The 23,348-nt window shown below is 43.4% G+C and overlaps 1 protein-coding gene across 1 annotated transcript in view; it reads right to left on the reverse strand.

The window, feature by feature from the left end:
- TBC1D2B (TBC1 domain family member 2B) overlaps positions 1–23,348 on the reverse strand; it is an 83,395-nt gene that overhangs the window by 29,118 nt on the left and 30,929 nt on the right. Inside the window, exons 3-6 of the mRNA XM_026449629.2 lie at positions 20,545–20,713; positions 6,431–6,594; positions 1,812–2,050; positions 720–1,103 (exon numbers count right to left, since the gene is read on the reverse strand). Of these exons, the coding sequence (XP_026305414.1) occupies positions 720–1,103; positions 1,812–2,050; positions 6,431–6,594; positions 20,545–20,713 (956 nt within the window). The remainder of the gene's footprint in view (positions 1–719; positions 1,104–1,811; positions 2,051–6,430; positions 6,595–20,544; positions 20,714–23,348) is intronic.

The raw sequence follows: 23,348 nt of genomic DNA on the forward strand, positions 1-23,348 counted from the left end.
AGGAGGCTTCTCTATGGGCAAGAAGAGAAATGCAGGCTGCCCCCGCCTCTCACAAATGCTGTGTGTTCCTCCTACCACATCAGTTGGTCACCACCCCAGGCATGACTTGGAGGGTCACTTCCGTTCAGGAAATAGCCTCCCACCCTGAGGGCTAGCCCAGAGAGGGACATGGGGAGGAAAGCTGTCCTTCCTACTAAGTGTCAGTACCCTCCCATCTCGGGTGTTGGGGGCACAGACTCTGAACAGGCCCTCTTCCCAGGCCTACTTGGAAGCTGGAGTCTGCTTCCCCAGCTAATCCTATACTGTTAGGAACAATGCTCCCAAAGCAGGCATCCACTAGGTCCTGCAGCAAACTGTACAAATTAAGTTTGTGTGTGCTTTCATGTACACAGGAGGGGTAAGAAACAGCCTCTGTATGATACACGGGATAATGAAGTACTAAGGGTGGTATATATAGAAAGGTAAGTCTCAGTTGCTTGAAAGCAAGGGAGGGGAAGGATTTGAAACTGTTCCAAATTAACAGCCAGAGTTTCCTTTTCCAAGGAAGTGCCACAGATGATTAATGATTATTTGACGGTAAGTCCTGTTACACTTGTGGGGGGAAAAAAAAAAAGGTGTGTAGCTGTCCATCACACCAAATCAGCTCATGGAGGCCAGGCCTCTAGGGTGACATCAGTAGTTTCTCATGCCAATCACCAGAGCCCCTGCCCTGCTCTTACTTTGAGCCTGTCCAGTTCCAGTTGGTCCCTGGCAACAGGCGCAGCTGAAGGGGAGCTGGGCACCACAGTGGGAGGAGGCCCGCTGCCCTCGCCCTCGCTGAGCTTGATGATGACCTCGTCCTTGGCTTGGATAGTCTCCATGAGCATCCCCAGCTGCTCGTTGAGCTCGCCCACTTTGCTCTTTAGCGTCCTCACTTCCTGCTGAAGGCTCTCCTTCTCCAGGCTGAACCTCTCCAGCTGGCTGGTAAGGCCCAGAATCTGATCATCCTTTTGGTGCAGAAGCTCGAGCGTGTCTTTTGGGACCCCCTCGCAGAGCCGGCTGCTTGTGAAATACTTGTCATACTGGGATGACCGGACTGTCTGCTGGAGCAGTCGAACAAGCTCCTGGGAGCCAAAAGGAGAATGGAGTGAAGGGTGAGGAGGGGAGGAAAAGCAGAAATCGTGACAACATTACATAGAGCAATCGACAGAATTTGAGGAAATGTAGAAACTTTACTGGGAACATTTTAATACTGAACTTCCTCTTGAAGGATCTCAAAAATAGAGGAAAACAATATTTATTCCATAAAGACTGTCTGTAGAGAACAGTAATAGGAAACAGGAAATAATGGACATGTGTACTGTAATTAGCAATGGTGCCCAGTAAATGTTCATGGGTCTTAAAAAATCTGTGCTCTAAGAGTCACTGAACTACTGAACAATTAAATGTTAATTTGATCTGATTAGCTCAGGAAACTGTTGTTGAATAGGATGCAGAAACTCTTTTTAACGACTGTTAAAGAACTCTGGGCTGAAACTGTGTTCAGGGAGATTCAACCTCAGGGGCAGGACTGGGCGGTGGGTGCAGACAGCAACCTCCTCTGTCCTCCTTTGAGAGATCTTCACTCTCTTGCAAATGCAAACACCTCTGAACCAATGATCAAGCACAGCAGCCACTCCTAGATGACGGCCATGGCAATATGGAACCTCCAGAGGAAAAGCAACATCTGGGAAACAAAGCTGTCCCCAGACTCAGGGAAACATAAATTGGGCTTTATTCCTCCCGTCCTTGGCCTGCTGATGTGGGGTAAGACAGAAACCAGAAGAAGTTACCTTCTGACTGCATAGGTCTTTCTTTAACCGTTCCAGCTCTTCCTGCTGGCTCTGGATCTGCAGTTGCATTTCGGAGCCCGGCTTCCTGATGCTGATGCTGCCGCTGCCTGATGTGCCTTCACTTGAAGGGTCACCACTGCTGTGACGATTTTTGTACGACCCAATTATGTCTTTCAAAGGGCGTTTTCCTTTGTAGGGGTTACGTCCAAAATCAAAGGGGAATCCTGAGCCAGTTACTCCTACATAAAAATAAAACTTGTATTTTATTATTATAATTTTTTTTTTTTTTTTGAGACGGAGCCTCATTCTGTTGCCCAGGCTAGAGTGCAGTGGTGCAATGTCAGCTCGCTGTAAGCTCCGCCTCCCGGGTTCACACCATTCTCCTGCCTCAGCCTGCACAGTAGCTGGGACTACAGGTGCCTGCCACCACACCTGGATAATTTTTTGCATTTTCAGTAGAGATGGGGTTTCACTGTGTTAGCCAGGATGGTCTCGATCTCCTGACCTTGGATCCACCCGCCTCGCCCTCCCAAAGTGATGGAATTATAGGCATGAGCCACCACGCCTGGCCAAAACTTGTATTTTAAACGCAAGCCACATCTTCCTTTTGGAAACTATAACAAAATAAAGCATCCTCACAAATCATCCTCCAGGGAGTCTGGCATTCACCTCCTTGAGAACTACAGGAGATTGATGACTCTGCCCCCACTGCATTCTAGATAGTAACCAACATGCTTCAACTAGAGATGATTGATTTCCCCCCACTGGATGCTTCCTTGGAAGACTCCATCACAGGATCATTTTTCATGGAAAACTAAGACATATTAAGCATCCTATTTTTGCTAATTTGTCCTTAGCAAAAAACCAAGAACACTCAAATGTATGTTGTTTTTTTTAAACGTACAAACATCGTTATGCTTTGAATGTGTCCCCCAAAGTTTATGTGTTAGAAATTTAATCCTCCATGTAACAGTATTGGGAAGTGGGGCCTAATAACAGGTGATTAGGTCATGAGGACTCTGCCCCTGTGAATGGGTTAATGTTGTTATCACCAGGGTGGGTTAGTTATCACCAGAGCAGGTTTGCAATAAAAACAAGTTTGGTACCCTGGCTCTCCCTCACTCTTGCCCTCTCTTGCCTTCTGCCAAGGGACTATACAGAACAAAGGCCCTCCCCAGATGCCAGTGCCATGCTTTTGGACTTCTAGCCCCAGAACCATGAGCCAAATAAATTTCTGTTCATTATAAATTACCCAGTCTATGGTATTCTGTTATAACAATATAAAACAAACTAAGACACGCATGTTTTAAAGCATGACTATATTCCCCTTCTTAAAAAATGGGTATTTGGGGTCAGGCATGGTGGCTCACGTCTGTAATCCCAGCATTTTCGGAGGCCAAGGCGGGCAGATCATCTGAGGTTGGGCATTGGAGACCAGCCTGACCAACATGGAGAAACCTTGTCTCTACTAAAAATACAAAATTAGCTGGGCGTGGTGGTGCATGCCTGTAATCCCAGTTACTCAGGAGGCTGAGGCAGGAGAATCACTTGAATCCGGGAGGCGGAGGTTGCAGTGAGCCGAGATCACACCATTGCACTCTAGCCTGGGCAACAAGAGCGAATCTCTGTCTCAAAAAACAAAAACAAAAACAAACAAAAAAACAAATGAGTATTCAGAAATACTGTCAGGCCAGGCACAGGGACATGTACCGGTGGTCCCAGCTATTAGAGGCTGAGGCAGGAGGGCAGCTTAGGCCCAGGAGTTCAAGGCCAGCCTGGGCAACACAGAGACTCCATCACTAAAATAGAAAAAAAAATACTATAGGATCTAAATAAATATCAGTGTAGATATATTCAAATATATATATATTCAAATTACAAAGAGGAGACACAAGGGAGTATATATTATGTAAGTGTGATTTATATAAAGTTAGAAAACAGGCAGAACCAACCTACACTGTTAGAAATCAGCACAGTGGTTCCCTGGGACAGAGTAGTGACTGGAAAGGGCACGGGGATAGCAGCTGGCTCCTGGGGTGTTGGCACAGTCGTCTTTCTTAAAATGAGTGCTGGTTACATGGGTGTATTCACTTTGTGACAACTCACTGAGCTGTATATTTCTGATTTGGGGACTTTCCTGTATGTTATACATCAATAAAAAGTTTACTTAAAGATAGGGGAAAATAAAGGAAGTGTAGTTCACTTTTTGTGAATAACATGGACAAGTCGGAGGGCTGATTCTTGGAGCTGTTTCAGGAAATACCCATGAAGAGTGTAAGATCAAAGTCTAGTGACATCTTTGTCTCTCCCTGTCTATCACGTAAACTCCCCTCAAAGGGGATGAAGGGCTGGGCAGAGGGCTAAGAAGGCTGTCATCTGTCAAGAAAACACTCTCCATGGTGCAGGAGTTTCTCCTCCTGTCCCGACTCACTAAGTGCTCCCGATTCCTCCTCCCCAGTCCTGCTCACATTCATCCTTCCATTTCACCCTCAGTCTCTAATGGAAGTCACAGCCAACAGTACTTATTTTCAATAACCCAAATCCCCAGTTTTAATCTCTTTTCCTCCAGGTAGCATTATCAGCTCATACTGAGCCCCTCTCCTTGGCACTCCCACTGGCCTTGCCATGCATTAGGTAATTCAGCACATTCAGTGTGGCCACATTCTACACCATGTCACACTGGACCAGTGGGTTCTACACCAGGATCCTATGGAGCACAGGTAAGCTCCCTCTCACAGCAAATCACGACAGTCCTTTTCTAGGAGACAGAAAAAATATTTCCTTTCCTAAGTGCTTACTCTCCCAATAAAGGTTTCCTCAAATCTTGTACCCTATTCCTGCTGCCCCATGCTAGAATCAGGCATAAGGTGGAATTTCAAAATTATTTATTGTTATTTTATGTTTAAAACATCAATATTCTCTTAATGAATTAACAAATCCAGGACTGTGGCCAGGTACAGTGGCTCACGCCTGTAATCCTAGTACTTTGGGAGACCAAGGTGGACAAATCACCTGAGGTCAGGAGTTCAAGGACAGCCTGGCCAACATGATGAAACACCATCTCTACTGAAAATACAAAAACTAGCCAGGCATTGTGGTGGGCGCCTATAATCCCAGTTACTCAGGAGGCAGAGGCAGAATCTCTTGAACCTGGGAGGCAGAGGTTGCAATGAGCCAGGATCACACCACTGCACTCCACTCTGCGTGACAGAGTGAGACTCTGTCTCAATAAATTAAATAAATGCATAAATAAATCTAGGATTGTAAATGGCTGTTAAAAGCATCCGGCAAAAGGCTGATGGAGAATTTTATGAATGGATCAGGATTACAACCCTAAACTTTGATCAATTTTAACATCAAAAGAGAGAAATAGATGATGTGGCTTCAGATGTGATGCGACAGGAAGCACGCAGCATCTCCCCACCAAAACAGCATTCCTGTTGAATCAGAAGTCAACCCTGAATCTGGGCAGGCCTCTGGCCCTAACTACCAGTATACAGGAATTACATGGGACAGGAGCACGTTAAATGTCCCCACAGAAATACAATCAGCAAACCCAGACGTGGGAGACAGCGTAAAGACCTGGTTTCTTCAACGAATGTGGCAAGGGAAGGGGAAGGGAAAAAAAACCCAGAGAGCTGTTTAGACTAAAAGAGAACTAAGAAGACATCAATTAAATACAACGTGTGGGTCTTGTTTGAATCCTCATTTGAACAAACCGGCTGTAAACAGACACTTAAGGAACAATTAAGAAATTAAATAATATTAAGGATTTATTGTAACTGTAAATATAATAAAGAAGCTGCGGTTATAATTTTTTTTTTTTTGAGATGGATTCTTGGTCTGTCGCCCAGGCTGGAGTGCAGTGGTGCAATTTTGGCTCACTTCAAGCTCCGCTTCCTGGGTTCATGCCATTCTCCTGCCTCAGCCTCCCGAGTAGTTGGGACTACAGGTGTCCACCACCACGCCCGGCTAATTTTTTGTATTTTTAGTAGAGACAGGGTTTCATGGTGTCAACCAGGATGGTCTCGATATCCTAACTTCGTGATCCGCCCGCCTTAGCCTCCCAAAGTGCTGGGATTACAGGCGTGAGCCGGTTATAATTTTTTTAAAAGAGTCATTATCTCTTAGAGATACATACTAAAGCATTTGCAGATACAATGGATTAATGCCTACAATAATAATCCAGCTGACGGTGCAGGGAGGAGCAGGAGCTTAGAGACAGAGAAGGAAGAAGAGAGACCATAGTTCACATTGTAGAAGTTGGATGATGGGTACACCAGAATTCATGAGATTATATTCTCTTCTTTTGTGTACATTTCAAATGTCTATAAAGTTTTTTAAAATCAATATTTCCATAAAGAGGATCATGACTTCCAAGTGTGCTATCTCCCCCAAAAAATTGAGCCATTGGACCAGACAGTCATTTATTTCTTATAACATTTATTAAATAACTTTTTAAGCCTTTATGTTTTAAGTCCAACAAAGAGAATGCAAGCCCCCATTGGTCTTGGTCCTTATGCTTCTCGAAATACCTGCTAATAAAGTGTCTCCCACATCACTGGTGGTTAACAGATAGCAGTACAGAGAATGACAGACAACAGGAAGTATGCTGATACCTTTGTTTCCTTCAGGGGTAAGCTTCTTCTTTTCTTCCTGTACTACGGACTCCTCTAGGTCCTTAGGGGTTGGGTCTAAAAGTTCCCACTCTTCATTGGTATAAAACACAGTCCTCCGACTATCATTATGTCCTCTCCCAGGACGGAAAGAAGACATCGAATTTCTATTGGGAAAAACAATATGTGTTATTAACAAAAACAAAAGTAAAACAAAATGTAACCTCATGTATATAGGATTGGCAAAAATTAAGATATCTGATGATATCAAATGTTGGTGAGGATAGAGAAATGGGGATTCCTTTTTTTTTTTTTGAGATGGAGTCTCCCTCTGTCACCCAGGCTGGAGTACAGCGGTACAGTCTTGGCTCACTGCAACCTCTGCCTCCTGGATTCAAGCAATTCTCCTGTCTCAGCCTCCCTGAGTAGCTGGGATTACAGACATGCACCACCATGCCCAGCTAATTTTTTTTTTTTTTTTTTTAAGTAGAGACAAGGTTTCACCATATTGGCCAGGCTGGTCTCGAACTCTTGACCTCAGGTGATCTGCCCACCCCGGCCTCCCAAAGTGCTGGGATTACAGGCCTGAGCCACCTCACCCAAACAAAATGAGGATTCTCATATATTGCTGGTGGGATTATAAACTGATATAACCACACAGAGGAACTCAGCAAGGTACTGTTAAGTTGAAGAGGTGCCTACCCTTAACATCCAGTATTTGTTAAAAGAAATTCTTACATACGTGCACAAGGAGACACAAACAAAAACATTCACTGCAGCACTGTTCATATTACAAAAAAAATAAAAAAGGTACAACAACCTAAACATTCATGAACAGGAGAATAAACTGTGGCATATTCATATAGTCAAGTACTACAGCACTTAAAATTAATTCATTCATCCACCAATTATTGCTTGAGCCTACAACATGCCAGGCACTATTCTAGATGCTTGGAATATCCCAGTGAACAAAACATAGCAAGATTCTTATACTTGTGGAATGTACATTTCAGCCAAAGCTCTATGTATCATAGGGATAAACATTTTTTAAACACTGAATGAAAAAGAAAATGGAAGAATTATAGGTATAGCATGATACCGTTTTATATCTTCAGATTATACTATTAATAGAGACTACTTATGGATACATATATATGTAGTAAAACTGTTTTTTAAAATCCACACACAAATTACAATTATCAAATACAGAATATTGGCAACCTCTGTAAAGGTAAAGAACAGGATCAAGAAGAGAGCATTTAGCCTGGTGCCGTGGCTAATGCCTGTAATCCCATTACTTTGGGAGACCAAGACGGGCATATCACCTGAGGTCAGGAGTTCAAGACCAGCCTGGCCAACATGGCGAAACTCTGTCTCTACTAAAAATACAAAAATTAGCTGGGTGTGGTGGCACACACCTGTAGTCCCGGCTACTCAGGAGGCTGAGGCACAAGAATCACTTGAACCTGGGAGGCGAAGGTTACAGTGAGCTGAGATTGTACCACTGTACTCCAGCCTGGCGATAGAGCAAGATTCTGTCTCCAAAAAAAAAAAAAAAAATAGAGAGAGGATCTTAGTAATGTTCTGTTTTTAAAAATGCAGTAGAAATAAGACAAAACTCTAAAAATGAGTCATGGCTATCTGAGTAATCAATATACTTGCCTGTGTGCTAAAAATATTTCATTAAAAGTTTTAAAAAGTAGGTTGAGAATTCTGCTTCCAGTGAAGATGGAATAACAAGGACTAGATTTACCCTCCCTGATGAAAACTAAAGAACTGAAAAAAAAAAAATTAAAAATACAGGAAACCATGGTTTTCAGACATTGGCCATCAGGCAGCACAAGACAGTGATCCTGAGAGAGGGAAAGCCAATGAGGTAAGCTCACCTTACTGCCTGGAGACAGTTTCCAGGCCAGGGTGCAGGCAGGGGACACCCAGGAGGAGCCCAGCATCTCTCTGAGCTGAGAATATAGAGTGGAGACTCTCAAGGCAGTTGCAGCTCATAGAGCAGAGTACTAGAGAGAAGAGAGCTGCACAGAGGGAGTGTCGCAGAGATCTTAGATGGTCCCCCAAGTCTTCAACTGAGTACTGATTGCGGCTTCGATGTAAGAAAGCTATCTGAGGACAGGGAGAGAACCAACTGAGAGAAGCAAAGGAAACTATCCCTGAGGCTCACACAGGAAAACCTCATAATTCACAGGGCATCAGAAAGAGTACTGAGAAAGGCTACCAATGGTATTCCTAAAGCCTGTGCTCATCCTACCAAGCAAAGCTTAAAAGCAAACTTCAAAAGGATCAAACTGTTTCAGAGTCATTTAATACACCCAAGAACAAAGCCCAAGAATATTTAGAGCAATACAAAAAAAAATCCAGCACACAAAAAGGTAAAATTCACAATATTTAGTATCCAATTTTAAAAATGACCAGGCATGCATGAAGTGGGAAGTACAAGTCATAATGAGGAAAAAAATAATCAACAGAAACAGGCCAGAAACTACAAATGATACGATTAGCAGACAGGGACTCTAAAAGTTATAACTGTATTCTTTATGTTCTAGAAGCTAGAAAAAAAGAATGAGCATCTTAGAGACATAGAAAATTAAAAAAAAAAAAAAAGATTTAAATCAAATTTCTAAAAATAAAACTACAATGCCTACGATGAGAAACATGTCAAATGGGAACAAGAGCAGACTAGGCATTGTGGAAGGAAAGCCTAGAAAATTTGATGACCCTGCAATAGAAATGACCTAAAATGAAACAGAAATATGACCTAAAATGAAACAGAAAAATGACAAATGAAACAAAGAAGGATGGATGGACCAATGAGCTGGTCACTGAAGGAGACGAGAAGGGGAGGAGATGGAATAAAAGTATGTGCAGAAATACTGACCAAAATTTTTTCTAAATCTGATGTAAACTATCAATCCACAGATAGAAGAAGCTCAATAAACTTCAAGCACAAAAATCATGAAGAAAACTGTATTAAGGCATATCATAATCAAATTGCCTAATACAAATAATGTTTAAAGTTTTAAGTATAACCCTAATTTGCAAAAGAAATAAAGGAACAGTCAAATTTTTATAGTTAAATTGTCAAAAGGTAAGAGGCATGTGTTCACTATGAAGAGACATCTTAATTCATTTGAGCAGCTGGTAAGTGGAGTGGTGAGGAGAGGACATGCTCACATGAACCACCTTACTTACATGCACACACACGTAAATGCTTATATTCTCTTACTTAATAGATCCATACTTATCCCTAAAGCAATAAAAGGAACGAAATATGAAACCACCAAACAATATAGGTAAGTCTCCAAAACATTATATTAAGTGAAAGAAGAAACACAGGAGACTACACGGAGTATGATTCCATTTATATAAACATTTTTAAAAGTCAAAGCTATAGCGACAGAAAGCTGATCAGAGGTTGCCCAGGGCTGGGTATTAAGGGAAGGGATCAACCGCAAAGGAGTGTGAAGGAATTTTTAAAGGTGTAGAGATGTTCTATTTTTCTTTATCATGGAGGTATTTACATTGCTGTGTATAATTTCTTAAATTCATCAGCCTATTCACCTAAAATAGGTGAACTTATTGGAGGTAAATTATAACTCAACAAAGTTATTAAAATAAACATGCAAATAAATAAGGAAGAGGAAAAAATGTATCATTTGCTGTTTTCTGAGGTGGATTAAAGGCAAGGGGGGAAAAGACAGCTTTATCTCTAGTTTGAATCAGACAGATGATACTCTCATTCAAACAGTCATTTCTCAATGTGTTTTTTAAAGCATATCTTTTTCCCTTTTATTTGTACTTTAAACATTCAGAAGAATACAGAGAAATTATGTAACACGCTTATGTTCTCATCACGTTATCACAGCTTATGGATGCATGGCCTTTGGCTAACTGCTTTAACAGTAATCAGGAACCAGCAATTATGCCTGTTTAGAACTGACACTCCCTTTCTCATAGTTTATTTACTTAGGACCAAGAGGGAGCTGGTAAACAACATACAGCATCTTGCACATGCTATTTACTTCTTGTCTCTTCTAGAGCCTGGCATTGTGACACATCTTCACAGACAACTGCATAGGATTCTAGTCAATTCCCCATGGTAACCCAATGAGCAAGATACCGTATAAAGTCTGATTCTATAAAAATTATAAAAATTGTAGAGAAAACCATTTCTAAATAGCTGCTCAAAAAGAAAACTCTCACAAATGCTGGCTATACTTCTGTTCATTTTTTTGACATGACTGGTTCATCACTTCACAGAGCACTGGCACCACTGGACCCACTGCACCATGACGTTTCAGTGGCCCTGCCTATGGCAAGGATCCCACGGGAGCCTTCTCTCAGGTGGCATGTGATTACCACCACTGTCAATTTTAGGAGTTAAATTCTCCTTGCCATTTGCCCTAGCCGTCAAACTGTGCTCCTCAGCTCTGGTTCCTAAAGGGTGAGTGCAGGAAAGAGAAATAAGAGCAGGAACACCCCCACAGGGCCTGGAGAGAGAGAACAGTAATTTCAGTGACTTAGAACTGCCACACACCCTCCTTCCTCCCACAGCGGTTTTGGGTTTCCAGCCTGTCGCAAGCCTGAGTCGTACACTGCTGTGCTCTCACCTGCAGCTGAAGGACAGCCTTGCTGGAGGCGTGGTGCTACTTGTCAAGTCCTGGGTAACAGAGAAATGGAATCAGGCTCAAAGTGAAAGCCTCTTGAAGCTGAAACAATATACAGCCAATTCCTGTTTTTGCTCTTATGTGGCGAAACCCAATTCTGGGACTGTGCAACAAGGGGGTCATTACAGTGCAGACTTCTCAGATACTCTCACCCTATCTGCTCTGGCCTACAGAGGCCTCAGGGGCAACCACGTGTCCTGCCTGTGCACTCCATGTGGAGTTCACAGCTGGTTTAAATGGAGGGTTTTTAACTGGTGTTAGAGGCTGTTCTATGACAGTATTTGCTGTTTAAAGACCCCAGCCTCATTTGACAGATCTTTGAGAGGTCTTCTGTGTTCCCCCAGGCATCGTGCCAGGTACACACCTATAAACACTCAGCTGCTCTGATCTGAAATAGAAAGTGAGGCACCACCAAGCAGCAAAACAGCACCTTGTTAGGGGCAGTGGTCAGCCTGAGCTTTTTAAAACAAACGCCAGCAATCTGTATCATTGTTAAGAAAACCTCTTTCCAGGTAGAAGTCTGCACAGTTTAAAATGTCTAACTAAAACAGTAATAACTTGTTCGACATTCGTTTGAATTCTGATAACCAGCTAGAATTTACAAGTTGACAGAATTGTTGGGAAATGTTCCATCAAATTTCTTCCGAGTTAACCCCTCCACAAACCACCTGCATAGCCAGGTTTCAGGCCACACCACAACCTCTTCAGCAGGGGGACAACATTGCCGAGGCAGAGGTTTGCACTTGCCAGGACTTTGTGCACAGGAGGGAGGCAGGCTACCACTCCCTTTATGCACAGGAGGGAGGCAGGCTTCCAGCTCCCTCCCTCCCTCCAGACTACAGGCCCTGTTAAGGGAAATGAAGGTGGGGGGGCAGGGAGGAGGTCGTGTAGAGGGGTTTCCTCTGACTGGCAACAGCCCTCTCAACAAAGCTGACTCAGTATTTCCTCCTCTACAAATTAATTCCTCAAATATATTCTCACAAGGGCACAGAGACATATGTACAAGAATATCAGAACAATGCTATTTGAAACGACAGAAAAGTAGAAACAAGCAGATGTCCATGGCTAGGAAACTGCTTAAATAAATTAGGGCACATTCCTATAACTGAATTCTGTCAGAACAAGAGCTCTAGTAAGGGTAATAAGTTTGGGCATTCCAGTAAGTGCCTATATAATGTCTCAGCTCAAAGGGGCATGACAGGTAGCCCTACACTCCCCACCACTGCTGACTCCTTCAGACCCACCTGCTGGTGAGAGCACAGCTCTGGTGCAAGTGGGCCTCATGACACGGTAAATACAGAGAAGCCATGTCTGAGGGACGACTGAGCATTCTAAGTCACTGAGGTAGCTATGCACTGACATGGTGGATACTGTACGATCCCTCTGTGTAAATCACATACACACAGAGCAAAGTTCAGGGTGCAGATATAAGTACCTTCAGTTCCAGTGGTGACTTATGAACTTTTAAGTCCTTTTAAGACCTGAGAAGTGGACTTAAAAGGACTTTCACTTTTAACTGTGTACCCCTCAGCAATGACTGATTTTTCTTTTTATATGCATGTATGCTTATTGCAATGAAGTACAAACACACAACTAAGAAGGCAGGCCAAATGGGGAAGCTGTCAGGTGGCAGGCCTGCAAGTCAGGTCACTTGCTATGGTTTGAATGTCTCCTCCAAAATTCATGTTGAAATCTAATTGTCATTGTGATGGTATTAAGAGGTAGGACCATTAAGAGGTGATTAGGCCATGAAGGCTCAGTCTTCACGAATGGATCAACACTGTTATCTGGGGAGTGGGCCTAGATTCAACTACAGAAGAGGAGACGGCAATGTGGTCAGGGAAGCAGAGATTTAGACCAAGGCAGCCATAGGCCAAGGAACGCCAGCAGCCATCAGAAGCTGCATGAGGCCAGGAACTAACTCTGCTCTGGAGCCTCTGAAGAAAGCAGTCCTGCCAACACCTTAACTTAGGCCTAGTGAAGCTGGTTTTCAATTTCTGGCCTCCCAAACAATCAAAGAATAAATATGTGTTGTTTTAAGCCACCAATTTTATGGTCACTTGTTATAGCAGCCAGAGTAAATTAATGCAATTACTCTCCAATAAGCTATTGCCCTTCAAACCAAGGATTTTGATAGGTTGCTTTCTGTTGTGGTCTAGGCTTCAGCTGGCATTCAAGTTTGGAGCATTAATGTCCAAAGTCAGAATATATTTACTTCTGATATGATGTCTTTTTGTCCTGAGGACCTGGAAAGGTGTCATCAGAAAGACCCTTCCCAAAATACTCTAGACATTTACCTGGACAGATGAGTACATCACCCTTCCAATTCTAAGACATCAGAGCAAACACCTAATAAACATGCACAGCCTCAAAGAAACCAAACATCTAAGAAACAATATTCTTACTGTAGAACGTACAGACAGGTACAGTTCCACAGGTTCCCTACTGCCCAAAGGGTGGACACCCCCACCCCTTTCACTCTGGGAGTCCCTCGCCTCCTCAGCTCCTCTTCTATCCTCACCCCCTTAGCACCCTACGGACCTGGCACCAGAACCCATGCCACCCTGTTCTGACTTCCTTGCCTCTGCATGGGTGTCCCTGCACTTGCATTTCCCTTTGAACAATCCCTGTCCATCATCTCTCAAGCCCTTTAAGCCAAAACTCATCTTCACAGCAAAACCATCACCAGCCTCTCCCACAACCCACACTGCAAAGAATAAGCACTTCTTCCTGATGCACCCAGGTAGGCTGTGACATGCTGGGTTCAGCCTTGAACTGCACCCTACAGCCCCTGTGGCAGAGGAGTCACAGGCTCGCCTGCCTGTCTTCCTGAAGCCCCTTAAACAGCTGACAGTGGGGAGGGACAGCCTCTTACCCAAGGGAACATCTTCAGCCCCATCCCATAGTGGAGGGGAGAGGAAGATGCAGTGGCGAGGGAGGGAGGGCCAGCTGCACAGCCAGGCAGTCCTGAAGAATGGGCTTCTCAAATGCAGGTGATGACCCAGTGGGGGCCAGGACATCAAATTAAGGAGTCGCGAAATCAATTTTGAGGGTCATGACAAGCATTTTTTTAGTATTAAAAGAGAAAATATTACTTAGCTTTACTATATGTAGTAGTGAATTTTTTCTTTCAGTTTTATGTACATACCAACAGTATACATTTACATATGAAGATGTGTATTTTCCGTCAATCCCAGTCAAAAAAGTGAACAATGCTGTGTCAGAAGGTAACATCCTGCCCAGGAGGCCAAACAGAAAGAAAAGTGCTGAGAGGAAGTGTCGTCCTGCTAGGGAAGGGAGTGTGGCACAAGGGCAGGTGGGTGTGGGCAGACCCCCCACGAGTATAAAGGGCAGAGGATGACAAGCTCCCAAGCAGCGAGAGCAGGAGCTGCAGAGCAACTCTGCCCCTGGAAGGGTCTGGAGCCTTCCCTCATCACTCTTCCTCAAGTCAGTGCCGGACACCCACCATGTGCCAGGCAGTGTGAGGTACTGGAGTAAACCAGAGACAAGACAAACAGGGTCCCTGCCCCATGGAGCTCCCAGCCTTGCAAGGGAGCTGGACCACAGACAAGTACACAAAGAAATACAGAAACTACACGTGGCGGTAAGGGCTGTGAAGGAGAAGCACAGTAGTGAGGAGAGGGAGGAATAGGGAAGGCTTCTCTGAAGAATGAGCAGAAGTAACTGGAGAAGAGACCCCTCCCTGCAATGGGACAGCCTGAGGCAGGGCCTGTCGGGAAGACATACATCTGAAGAACTGAAAGAAGTCAAGTGGGCCTGCAACAGAGGAAATGACAGGGGTCAGACCCCATGGGACCCTGAAGGCCATGTTCAGTAGCACAGCCTTCAGCCTAAGGTAATAAGAAGCCTCTGAAAGGCTGAGGAAGTTGATTGAATTGATTCAAGTCCCTTAGAATTGGGTCCCTGCAACAGGTGGACCCAGCACCGGCAGAGGATGCAGACAGGTGCCCTTCCTCAGCCCCCAACTATAAATACAACAGGAGACACGGCCTAATTGCTCCCTCGGTGGCCCTGGACAAGACATTAAAGTTCTCTGAGCCTCGGCTTCCCATGCTAAGTCATGGTGAAAGGTCTCCGAGTCTACAGGCCAAAGCCACTGGTCCTCTCATGACCTCAGTGATTTCCATAGAACAGTGTCATACACCGGCAGCCCTTCTGATATGTGGGCCCCCGGGAGCGTGTGAATGGATCAAGACAAAAAGGACTGCTGGGACACAACTGCTAAGCACAACTTCATGCTCCTGGGAGTTATCAGAGAAGACCAGGTGCCACTGCGCCACTGCAGAAACACACACAGACCTCAGCCAACTTCCCACAACTGCTGAAACTCCATGGGCCCAAGAGCAAGTCGCCTTCCTTCCTGATTTACACATTAGTAAATTGTGTGCACGCAATTTACTAATGGAGAAAATAAAGCTCAGAGAAGTTAAGTCACTAGCTCAACATCACACACCCAATAAGTAGCAAGACTGGGATTCCAAAACCTGGGCTGACAGAAATATCTACAATGTGACCCCACTCTTGAACAGAACTAGAGCCGGACCCCAGGAGCCAGAGGTCCACATCAGGCCCTGCCTAGCACCCAAAGGTGGGTGCACAGTCCAGGCCACAAAGTCACAGAACTTTGCTGACTGCTGTCAGCGCTGCTGCAGCCTAAGCACACCTCCTACATACACTGAAAATACATGCTCAACCACTACACAGGCTCCCGATGCACGCTCGCACGTGCGCTCAGGCATGCGCTTTCTCACACATGCTTGTGCATTCCTACCCATGAGCATGCACATACACACATGGACTGGCCAGAATTTCAGCAGAGACCTAGTGCCTTCACCTGCTGTGATTTGGACTATTGATAAGTTAAATGAAAAATGTGGTTAAAGCAGGAATCCATACAAAAGGAACTTAAACACAAGCACCTGTAAAGGTATATGTAAATGTGCACTCATCTGCCAGTCTACTGATACACGCCAGCCAAAGCCTCTTCTTGGAATCTGGGGATACTGGGCCTGGTGATACACGCCTGAAGTTCTAGCTACTTGGCGGGGCTGAGGTGTGAGGATCACTTGAGCCCAGAAGTTCAAGAGTTCAGTAAGCCAAGATCGTGCCACTACACTCCAGCCTGGGTGACAAAGTAGAGACCCTATTTCAAAAAATGAAAAAAGAAAAGAAGGGAAAGGAAAGGAGAGAAAGGAGAAAAAGGAAAAAAGGAGAAAAAGGAGAAAGGAGATAGGAAAAGAAAGGAAAGGAAAGGAGGGAAGGAAGGGGAGAAAGAGAGAAAGTGAGAGAGAGAGAAAGAAAAAGAAAGAGAAAGAAAGAAAAGAAAGAAAGAAAGAAAAGGAAGGAAGGGAGAGAGAAAAAAGAAAGAAAGAGAAAAGAAAAGAAAAAAGAACAGAACAGAACAGAAAAGAGGGAGGGAGGGAGGCAGAAATTAATCTGGGGCTACTAACTGCAGTTCTCTGTTATCTTTCTTGGACAAATCATATCCATTAAGACATCAGCTAAGTTTTCTAGTTTTGTTTTGTTTCTTATTAGAAAGTGGAACAAGGCCTAACAGTTGTGAAACAATCTAAGCATAAAATCTTACAGGTTTTCAAGTTTTTTTTTCTGATTTTTCACAATCATGTCACCCACATTCTCATGGCAATTTTTTTAGTGACTCTCCTTTATCAAAGTTTCCCTAAGCATTCAACTTATTTTTCCTAGAAACAACAATTCCTTTTTGTATTTCATGGGTTTAATAAATATCCCATTAAATTACATAATTACAATAATAAGTACAACGGGCATTAACCAGTCAGGAACAAACCCAGCTGATTATTGGTAGGTCTGTAGCTCAGCAGGGACACAGGTGCCCTGAAGTGGCCCATTTGGTCTCATGCAGTCAGTGAGGACCATGGCTCTACTGAGGAAACTCAAAATGTCAGTTCATCAGGGGAGCTAGTTAAGAGAGTTTCAACTATACTGATAAATAGGATAAAATAATAAATAAACCTTCATTTATCTTTTAAGCCTTGACTATAATGTTGACAGCATTTTGAGTGCATTAAAACATACAATTTTTGAGCCATTCATTTATAATACAGGAATCTATTTTAGGGTCATTAAAGTCTGTCTATGCACCTAAGGCATTTTATTTAAAACTTCATAAAGCACGCCATAAGCAAAAACAAACAAAAGAAAAACAAAAAACCATAAACACTTAAGATTCATATGCCAGTCAATAAGCATCAGTATCTACAGAAAGTGGTCCCAAAAACCTCTGTGAAGAAAGGCTTTGTCATGAGCTGTGCCTCCACCAGCAACAGCAACAACTAACCCTTGACTAGTACTTCCTAAGTGCCAGGCACTATTTTAAGCAGTGTACACATATGAACTCATCATCATGCTATCAATCTCATGGTGTGTGATTATTATCTTCATATTACAAGTGAGAAACGGAGGCACAGAATATTAAGTAACTTGCCCAAGTTATCCAGCTACTACGTGGCATAGCTGGGAGTTGAACTCACACAGCCTGGTTCTTAATCACTGTGTTACACGGCAAAGGCAGAGCTAATAGAAGATAACTCCTAGTGATGTTTCACGCTGAATGTGATCTGTCAGCTGTGACAGGCAGAAGTGACAGGCATTCACTTTCCAGGCAGGAGGCACTCAATCATCATCCATGTTCCTATGCTCAAGGACATGGAAAACACCCAGCATTACAGGTCTGTTTCCACCTCATTCCATTATCTCACTTTGAGGGCAGACGACACACCTCTGGCAAACTAATAGTCCCCCAAATGTATTCTTATGATGAAAGGCGGAAGGAGTACTGGGTCCCCAACCAGGAGACCTGGGTGTGTGTTTCAGCTCGGCCACACACTTGCTATGTGATCTTGAGCAAGTCACTTTACCTCTCTAAGCCTCAATCTTTTAACATGTGGAATGAAGGGAAGCTCTCAGTGGTTTTCTGACACTTTTAGGAGCACAGATCCCTTTCTTTACTGAGAAGCCCAATACTTTGAAACAGAGGAAACCAGTGGTTCTCTAGTTGCAGGTACCCAGGGAAGGCAGCCCCACTGTGCCTCCCGGCTGATCCCTCCCCATCCCCTGGATGCTGGGAGATGACTGGGACTTAATTAGATGGCACAGGGCAGACAGGCACATGGTGAGCAGAGGTTCTGAGATGAAGAGGAAGGCACAGAATGGGCAGAACAGAGGCTCATGAAGTGCTAATACTGGGAAGCAGCTGCCCAAGGAAGAGACTAAAGTCGTATCGTTGAGAACGTCAAATATCAGACCAAAGAGTCTGAAGCTGCACTTGCAGGCTGAGGTCTATCAGCGATGCTTCTGATGTAGGGAGATGACATGATCAGAGCTGTCTGAAGAGAGAAAACAGCAGAAAGCAGATGGATGGGAGCAGAGCAGGGCCAAGAAGGTAGGACTGCAGCCATGAGCCAGGATGAGGAAGGAAGGCAGGGCCCACTACAGTGACCACCCTCACAAGTGCTGGTCTTCTGAGGTCTCAGTATCCCTGACATTTGAGCTCCAATATAACCTGTATATATCCTATACATCCTACTCAGCTTCAACACAAACATATGCCTTAAAAACTAAAAACACACAGAGAATAACTTTTCATACTGAATTCAACCATGAACGTACAAAAAAGAAAGCAGTTACAGCAAAGAGGCTACTTTTTAAAATAGTGTGTTCTTCTAAGAACACCCCAGCCCCACCCTGAAAAACCAGTGGGACCCCTTATGGAGCTCAGCTGGCCAACTGCACAGTGACTGCTGGCCCGGGCTCTACGCGACAGCAAGAGAACGGCCAACTGCACAGTGACCGCTGGCCCGGGCTCTACGGGACAGCAAGAAACTTCCAAGTCTCCCACAATGCACTGCCTCTACAATCTTTCTCTTCTTTTATTTATTTTTTTTGAGATGGGGTTTCACCCTGTCGCCCCAGACTGGAGTGCAGTGATGCGAACTCAGCTCACTGCAGTCTCCACCTCCTGGACTCAAGTGATCTTCCCACCTCAGCCTCCAAGTAGTTGGGACCACAGGCATGCACCACCACGCCACACCCAGCTAATGGATAAACAAAATATGGCACATTCATATATGGGAATATTATTTGGCCATAAAAGGAAATGAAGCACTGATACTTGCTACAACATGGATGAATCTTGAAAATATTATGCTAAGCAAAAGAAGCCAGACACAAGGTATATAAGTGCCATTTATATGAAATGTCCACAATAAACAAACTCATAAGCCAGGGACAGTGGCTCATGTAATCCCAGCACTTTGGGAAGCCAAGGTAGGATTGCTTGAGCCCAGAAGTTGAGACCAGCCTGTGCAAGATAGAGAGACCCTGTCTCTACAAAAAAAAAAAATTAAAATATTAGCCGGGCATGGTGGTGTACGCCTGTAGTCCCAGCTACTTTGGAAGCTGAGGTAGGAGGAATGCTTGAGCTCAGGAGTTCAAGGCTGCAGTGAGCCACAATCATGCAACTGCATGCCAGCCTAGGTAACAGAGCAAGACCTTGTTTCAAACAAAACAAAACAAAACAAAACAAAAATCCCACCAAAAAAAAAAAATTCATACAGATAGGAGTTGCCTACGGTTGAGGGTGGACAGAGGAGAAGGGGTTGGGGGAAATGAGAAGGAATTGCTAATGTAATTAGTTTCTTTTTGGATCGATGAAAATATTTAAAAATTGATTGTGGTGATGGTAGCACAACTCTGTGAATATACCAAAAATCATTGAATTGTACATTTTAAATAGGTGAATTGTACAGTGTGGGACTTGTATCTCAATGAAGTTCTTATTTAAAAAACAAGTCGACCATAGTGGCACCTGCCTGTAGTCCCAACTACTCAAGAGGCTGAGGCAGGAGGATCACTTGAGCCCAGGACTTGAAACCAGCCTGGCCAACACAGTAAGACCTCATCTCATAAAAACCAAATCAACAAACAAAAACCAACCCACCTCCACTCTCACTAGACCATGCAAAAACAGGGAATGGAAATCCAGAGCACAGGACCTGGCCAACCCAGTGTCTTGGAGAGGGGACTAGGCCCTAGGCACAAGAAGCCCCAGCTCTGCAGCCTGGAAGAATTGTGACCTCAGACACATACTCTTCTTCAGCCAGTTTTAGTCTCTGTAAAATGTCAGCCATATGACCTACTTCACAGAGTTGAGCAATTAAATTAAACCGTAAGTGTGAAAATGTTTGGCATAGTGTCAGACACAGAATAAGCATGTAATACAAGCTAAAACCACAGTGATCTATGGGAAAGTATGATGTAAACAATAAAGGCCTTTTTAAGTGTAAGATAGTTTTATAACCTCATTTATAAAATTATAACATATATTATCAGAAACAATCCATTTTCAATTTCATATGCTGCTTTCCAAAGACTCACTTGAGCTCATTGCCCCACTGTTTCAAAGAGTAAAAATTAATGGAATTTGGATGCCCTGGGGCGGGCTGATTTGCAGCTTGTTCTCCCACCAGCTCTCCAGGCACAGTCTCCACAGCTAGGACATTTCTGGCTTTTTCTGCAGAAGCGTTTGGGTGTGGGTAAATTAAATCTGAAAAGAAAAAGGTAAACAAATGTCAGTTACTCAAAGCTTCCACACAAAACTTGACATGCCACATAAAACACTGACTTGATATACTATATAAAAAATTAAACTATGTAATAGTATATTTTTAATGTATACTATATAAAAACATAATCTGTGGCTAACTCTGGTGTTCTGAAACTATTTTCATCTAAATAGCTCCATGTTTCTCAAAGGAAGGTTGTGACATACCTCAAACCACCAAGTATTAACAGTGTTGGCCCACAGAAAGCAAAGGCTAGAATTTTCCTCCAGTACTGTAGACCAATAACCCTCACCATAAACCCGTCATCAAAGTCCAATCACCTGTACTGATAAGAAACAATTTCCAGGATAAACTTATATAAGAAAAGTAAAGTGCAGATCAGATTATACAAGGGTATCTTTTCTCTAAGAAAGTGGGAGAAATACAAATATAAACGTATTTGCTAATACTTGTAAAGAATGATACTGAAAAAATAAAGTTTGCACATCACAGAATAGCAGTTCAGTAAATTCACAAGCAAACACACTGATGTTAAGGCATGATGAAACTTCACAACACATCTTTAAAATGTAAACTTTTGAAATAGTTAAGGTGGAAATCATATGATGGTCATGGTCAGGATTACTTCAAAACAGCAGTATTTTGTTACTTAACAAATACATAGTAATATTTGCTTCAGGTAACATGTTATTTGCTTCAAAATAACAAAGCAGGATATCAATGAAACAAAAGGGGTAATTATTGCTGCAACTACCTAATAAACCTGGAGGTAATATTATGTTATTCTTTGTATATGTTTAAAATTTCCCAAAATAAAAAGTTACTTAAAAAATTTTTTTTTGATAAAAAATTTTCTTTTTTTTTCTCCCAAGACAGAGTTTGGCTCTTGTTGCCCAGGATGGAGTGTTTCGCTCTTGTTGCCCAGGATGGAATCCAATGGTGCAGTCTTGGCTCATTGCAACCTCCTCCTCATGGGTTCAAGTGATTCTCCTGCCTCAGTCTCCCAGGTAGCTGGGATTACAGGCACCCGGCACCACGCCCAGCTAATTTTTGTATTTTTAGTAGAGACGAGGTTTCATCATGTTGGCCAGGCTGGTCACGAACTCCTGACCTCAGGTGATCTACCCGCCTCCGCCTCCCAAAGTGCTGGGATTATAGACATGAGCCACTGTGCTGATAAAAACATTTCTAACTACAAATACTTTGTATTCTTCCAAATGACATAATCTGCACTGGTGTTTCAGTGGTAGAATTCTCCCATGCCAAATGGCATAATCTCTCTGAGAATAGGACATGCTTGTAAACATAATTCAATATTACTTTAAAATAATCAATTTGATCTACACTTCTTTTTAAAGTATCTCTGTATCAACAAAATGAACCATCTCTTTCTGTGAAATCAGAATTGACTGCTGACCACTGATATTCAAGAAAAATTCTTTTCTCTTTCGAGATAGGATCTCAGTGAACACGACTCACTGCAGCCTCAAACCTCCCAGGCTTGTGAGATCCTCTTGCCTCAGCCTCCCAAGTAGCTGGGACTACAGGCACGCACCATGTCCAGCTAATTTTTGGGGTTTTTTTGTTTGTTTGTTTTGTTTTGTTTTTTTGTAGAGACAGGGTTTGCCATGTTGCCCAGGCTAGTCTTGAATGCCTGGGTTCAAGCAATTCTTCCACCTTGGCGTCCCAAAGTGCTGGGATTACAGGTGTAAGCCACTGTACCCAGCCAAGAAAAATTCGTTTCTAATCAGAGGAGCACAAAACCACAGTCAGCAAGAACAGGTCTCTGCTAAAGGTCACTGAGCGCTGGTAAACGAAACAGAGAGCAGGCATTCCTGGGCTGCTCAGGCTTGGAGAGCAACGTACTGAATGTCGCATGATGAGCCTGCACTGTGTAGGCAGGTTCTGACTTGACCAGTCAGTGTGGGAAGGGCTTCAAAAACACACCGGGAGAGTATCTTGGGTGTGGCATGAGTAAACAACTGCTGTGTATCTATCAGGGTAATTTGGCTCTGGCCAGAAGAGTCAATGCATGGCTTACAGTAGGGTTCTGACTAGGAAAAGCAAGACGGTGTGCTGGGAACAGAAGAATTACAGGCTTGGTAATAGAGTACACATTTTATTTTTTTATTTTTATTTTTTACTTTGTTGAGACTGGATCTCACTCTGTCACTGAGGCTTGGAGTGCAGTGGTGTGATCGCGGCTCACTGCAGCCTCTTGAGTCAAGAGGCAAGAAGTTACAAATAACCACAGATTGCCAGTTCTTGGTTTTACTATCATGTATTAAGCACTAGGCACCGAGGGCCTCACAACAACCGATGAGACAGAACTTTCCCCATAAAGGAGAACACGTCCAGGAGACAGACAAAAGTAAAACAGTAACATGTCAAGCTCCAAGTCACCACAGAATAAATACAGAGTCCTTGGGATCCAGACCCTTCCTCTGAGTCTTAGGGTTTCAGGAGATGCCTGGGGGACTTCCAGAGGGAGAAGAGGATGGGGGCCCCATGCTCAGTTTCATCCTCAGCAGTTCCTCTCTTCACCTTTTATGTACTGGGGTTCCCTTTAAGATTTCATTTGGAAAAGAGGTTCCAGCAAATAAAAGAAAAAAAAAG

This window comes from Piliocolobus tephrosceles, chromosome 6, assembly GCF_002776525.5.
Source record: "Piliocolobus tephrosceles isolate RC106 chromosome 6, ASM277652v3, whole genome shotgun sequence".
Lineage (NCBI taxonomy): Eukaryota > Metazoa > Chordata > Mammalia > Primates > Cercopithecidae > Piliocolobus > Piliocolobus tephrosceles.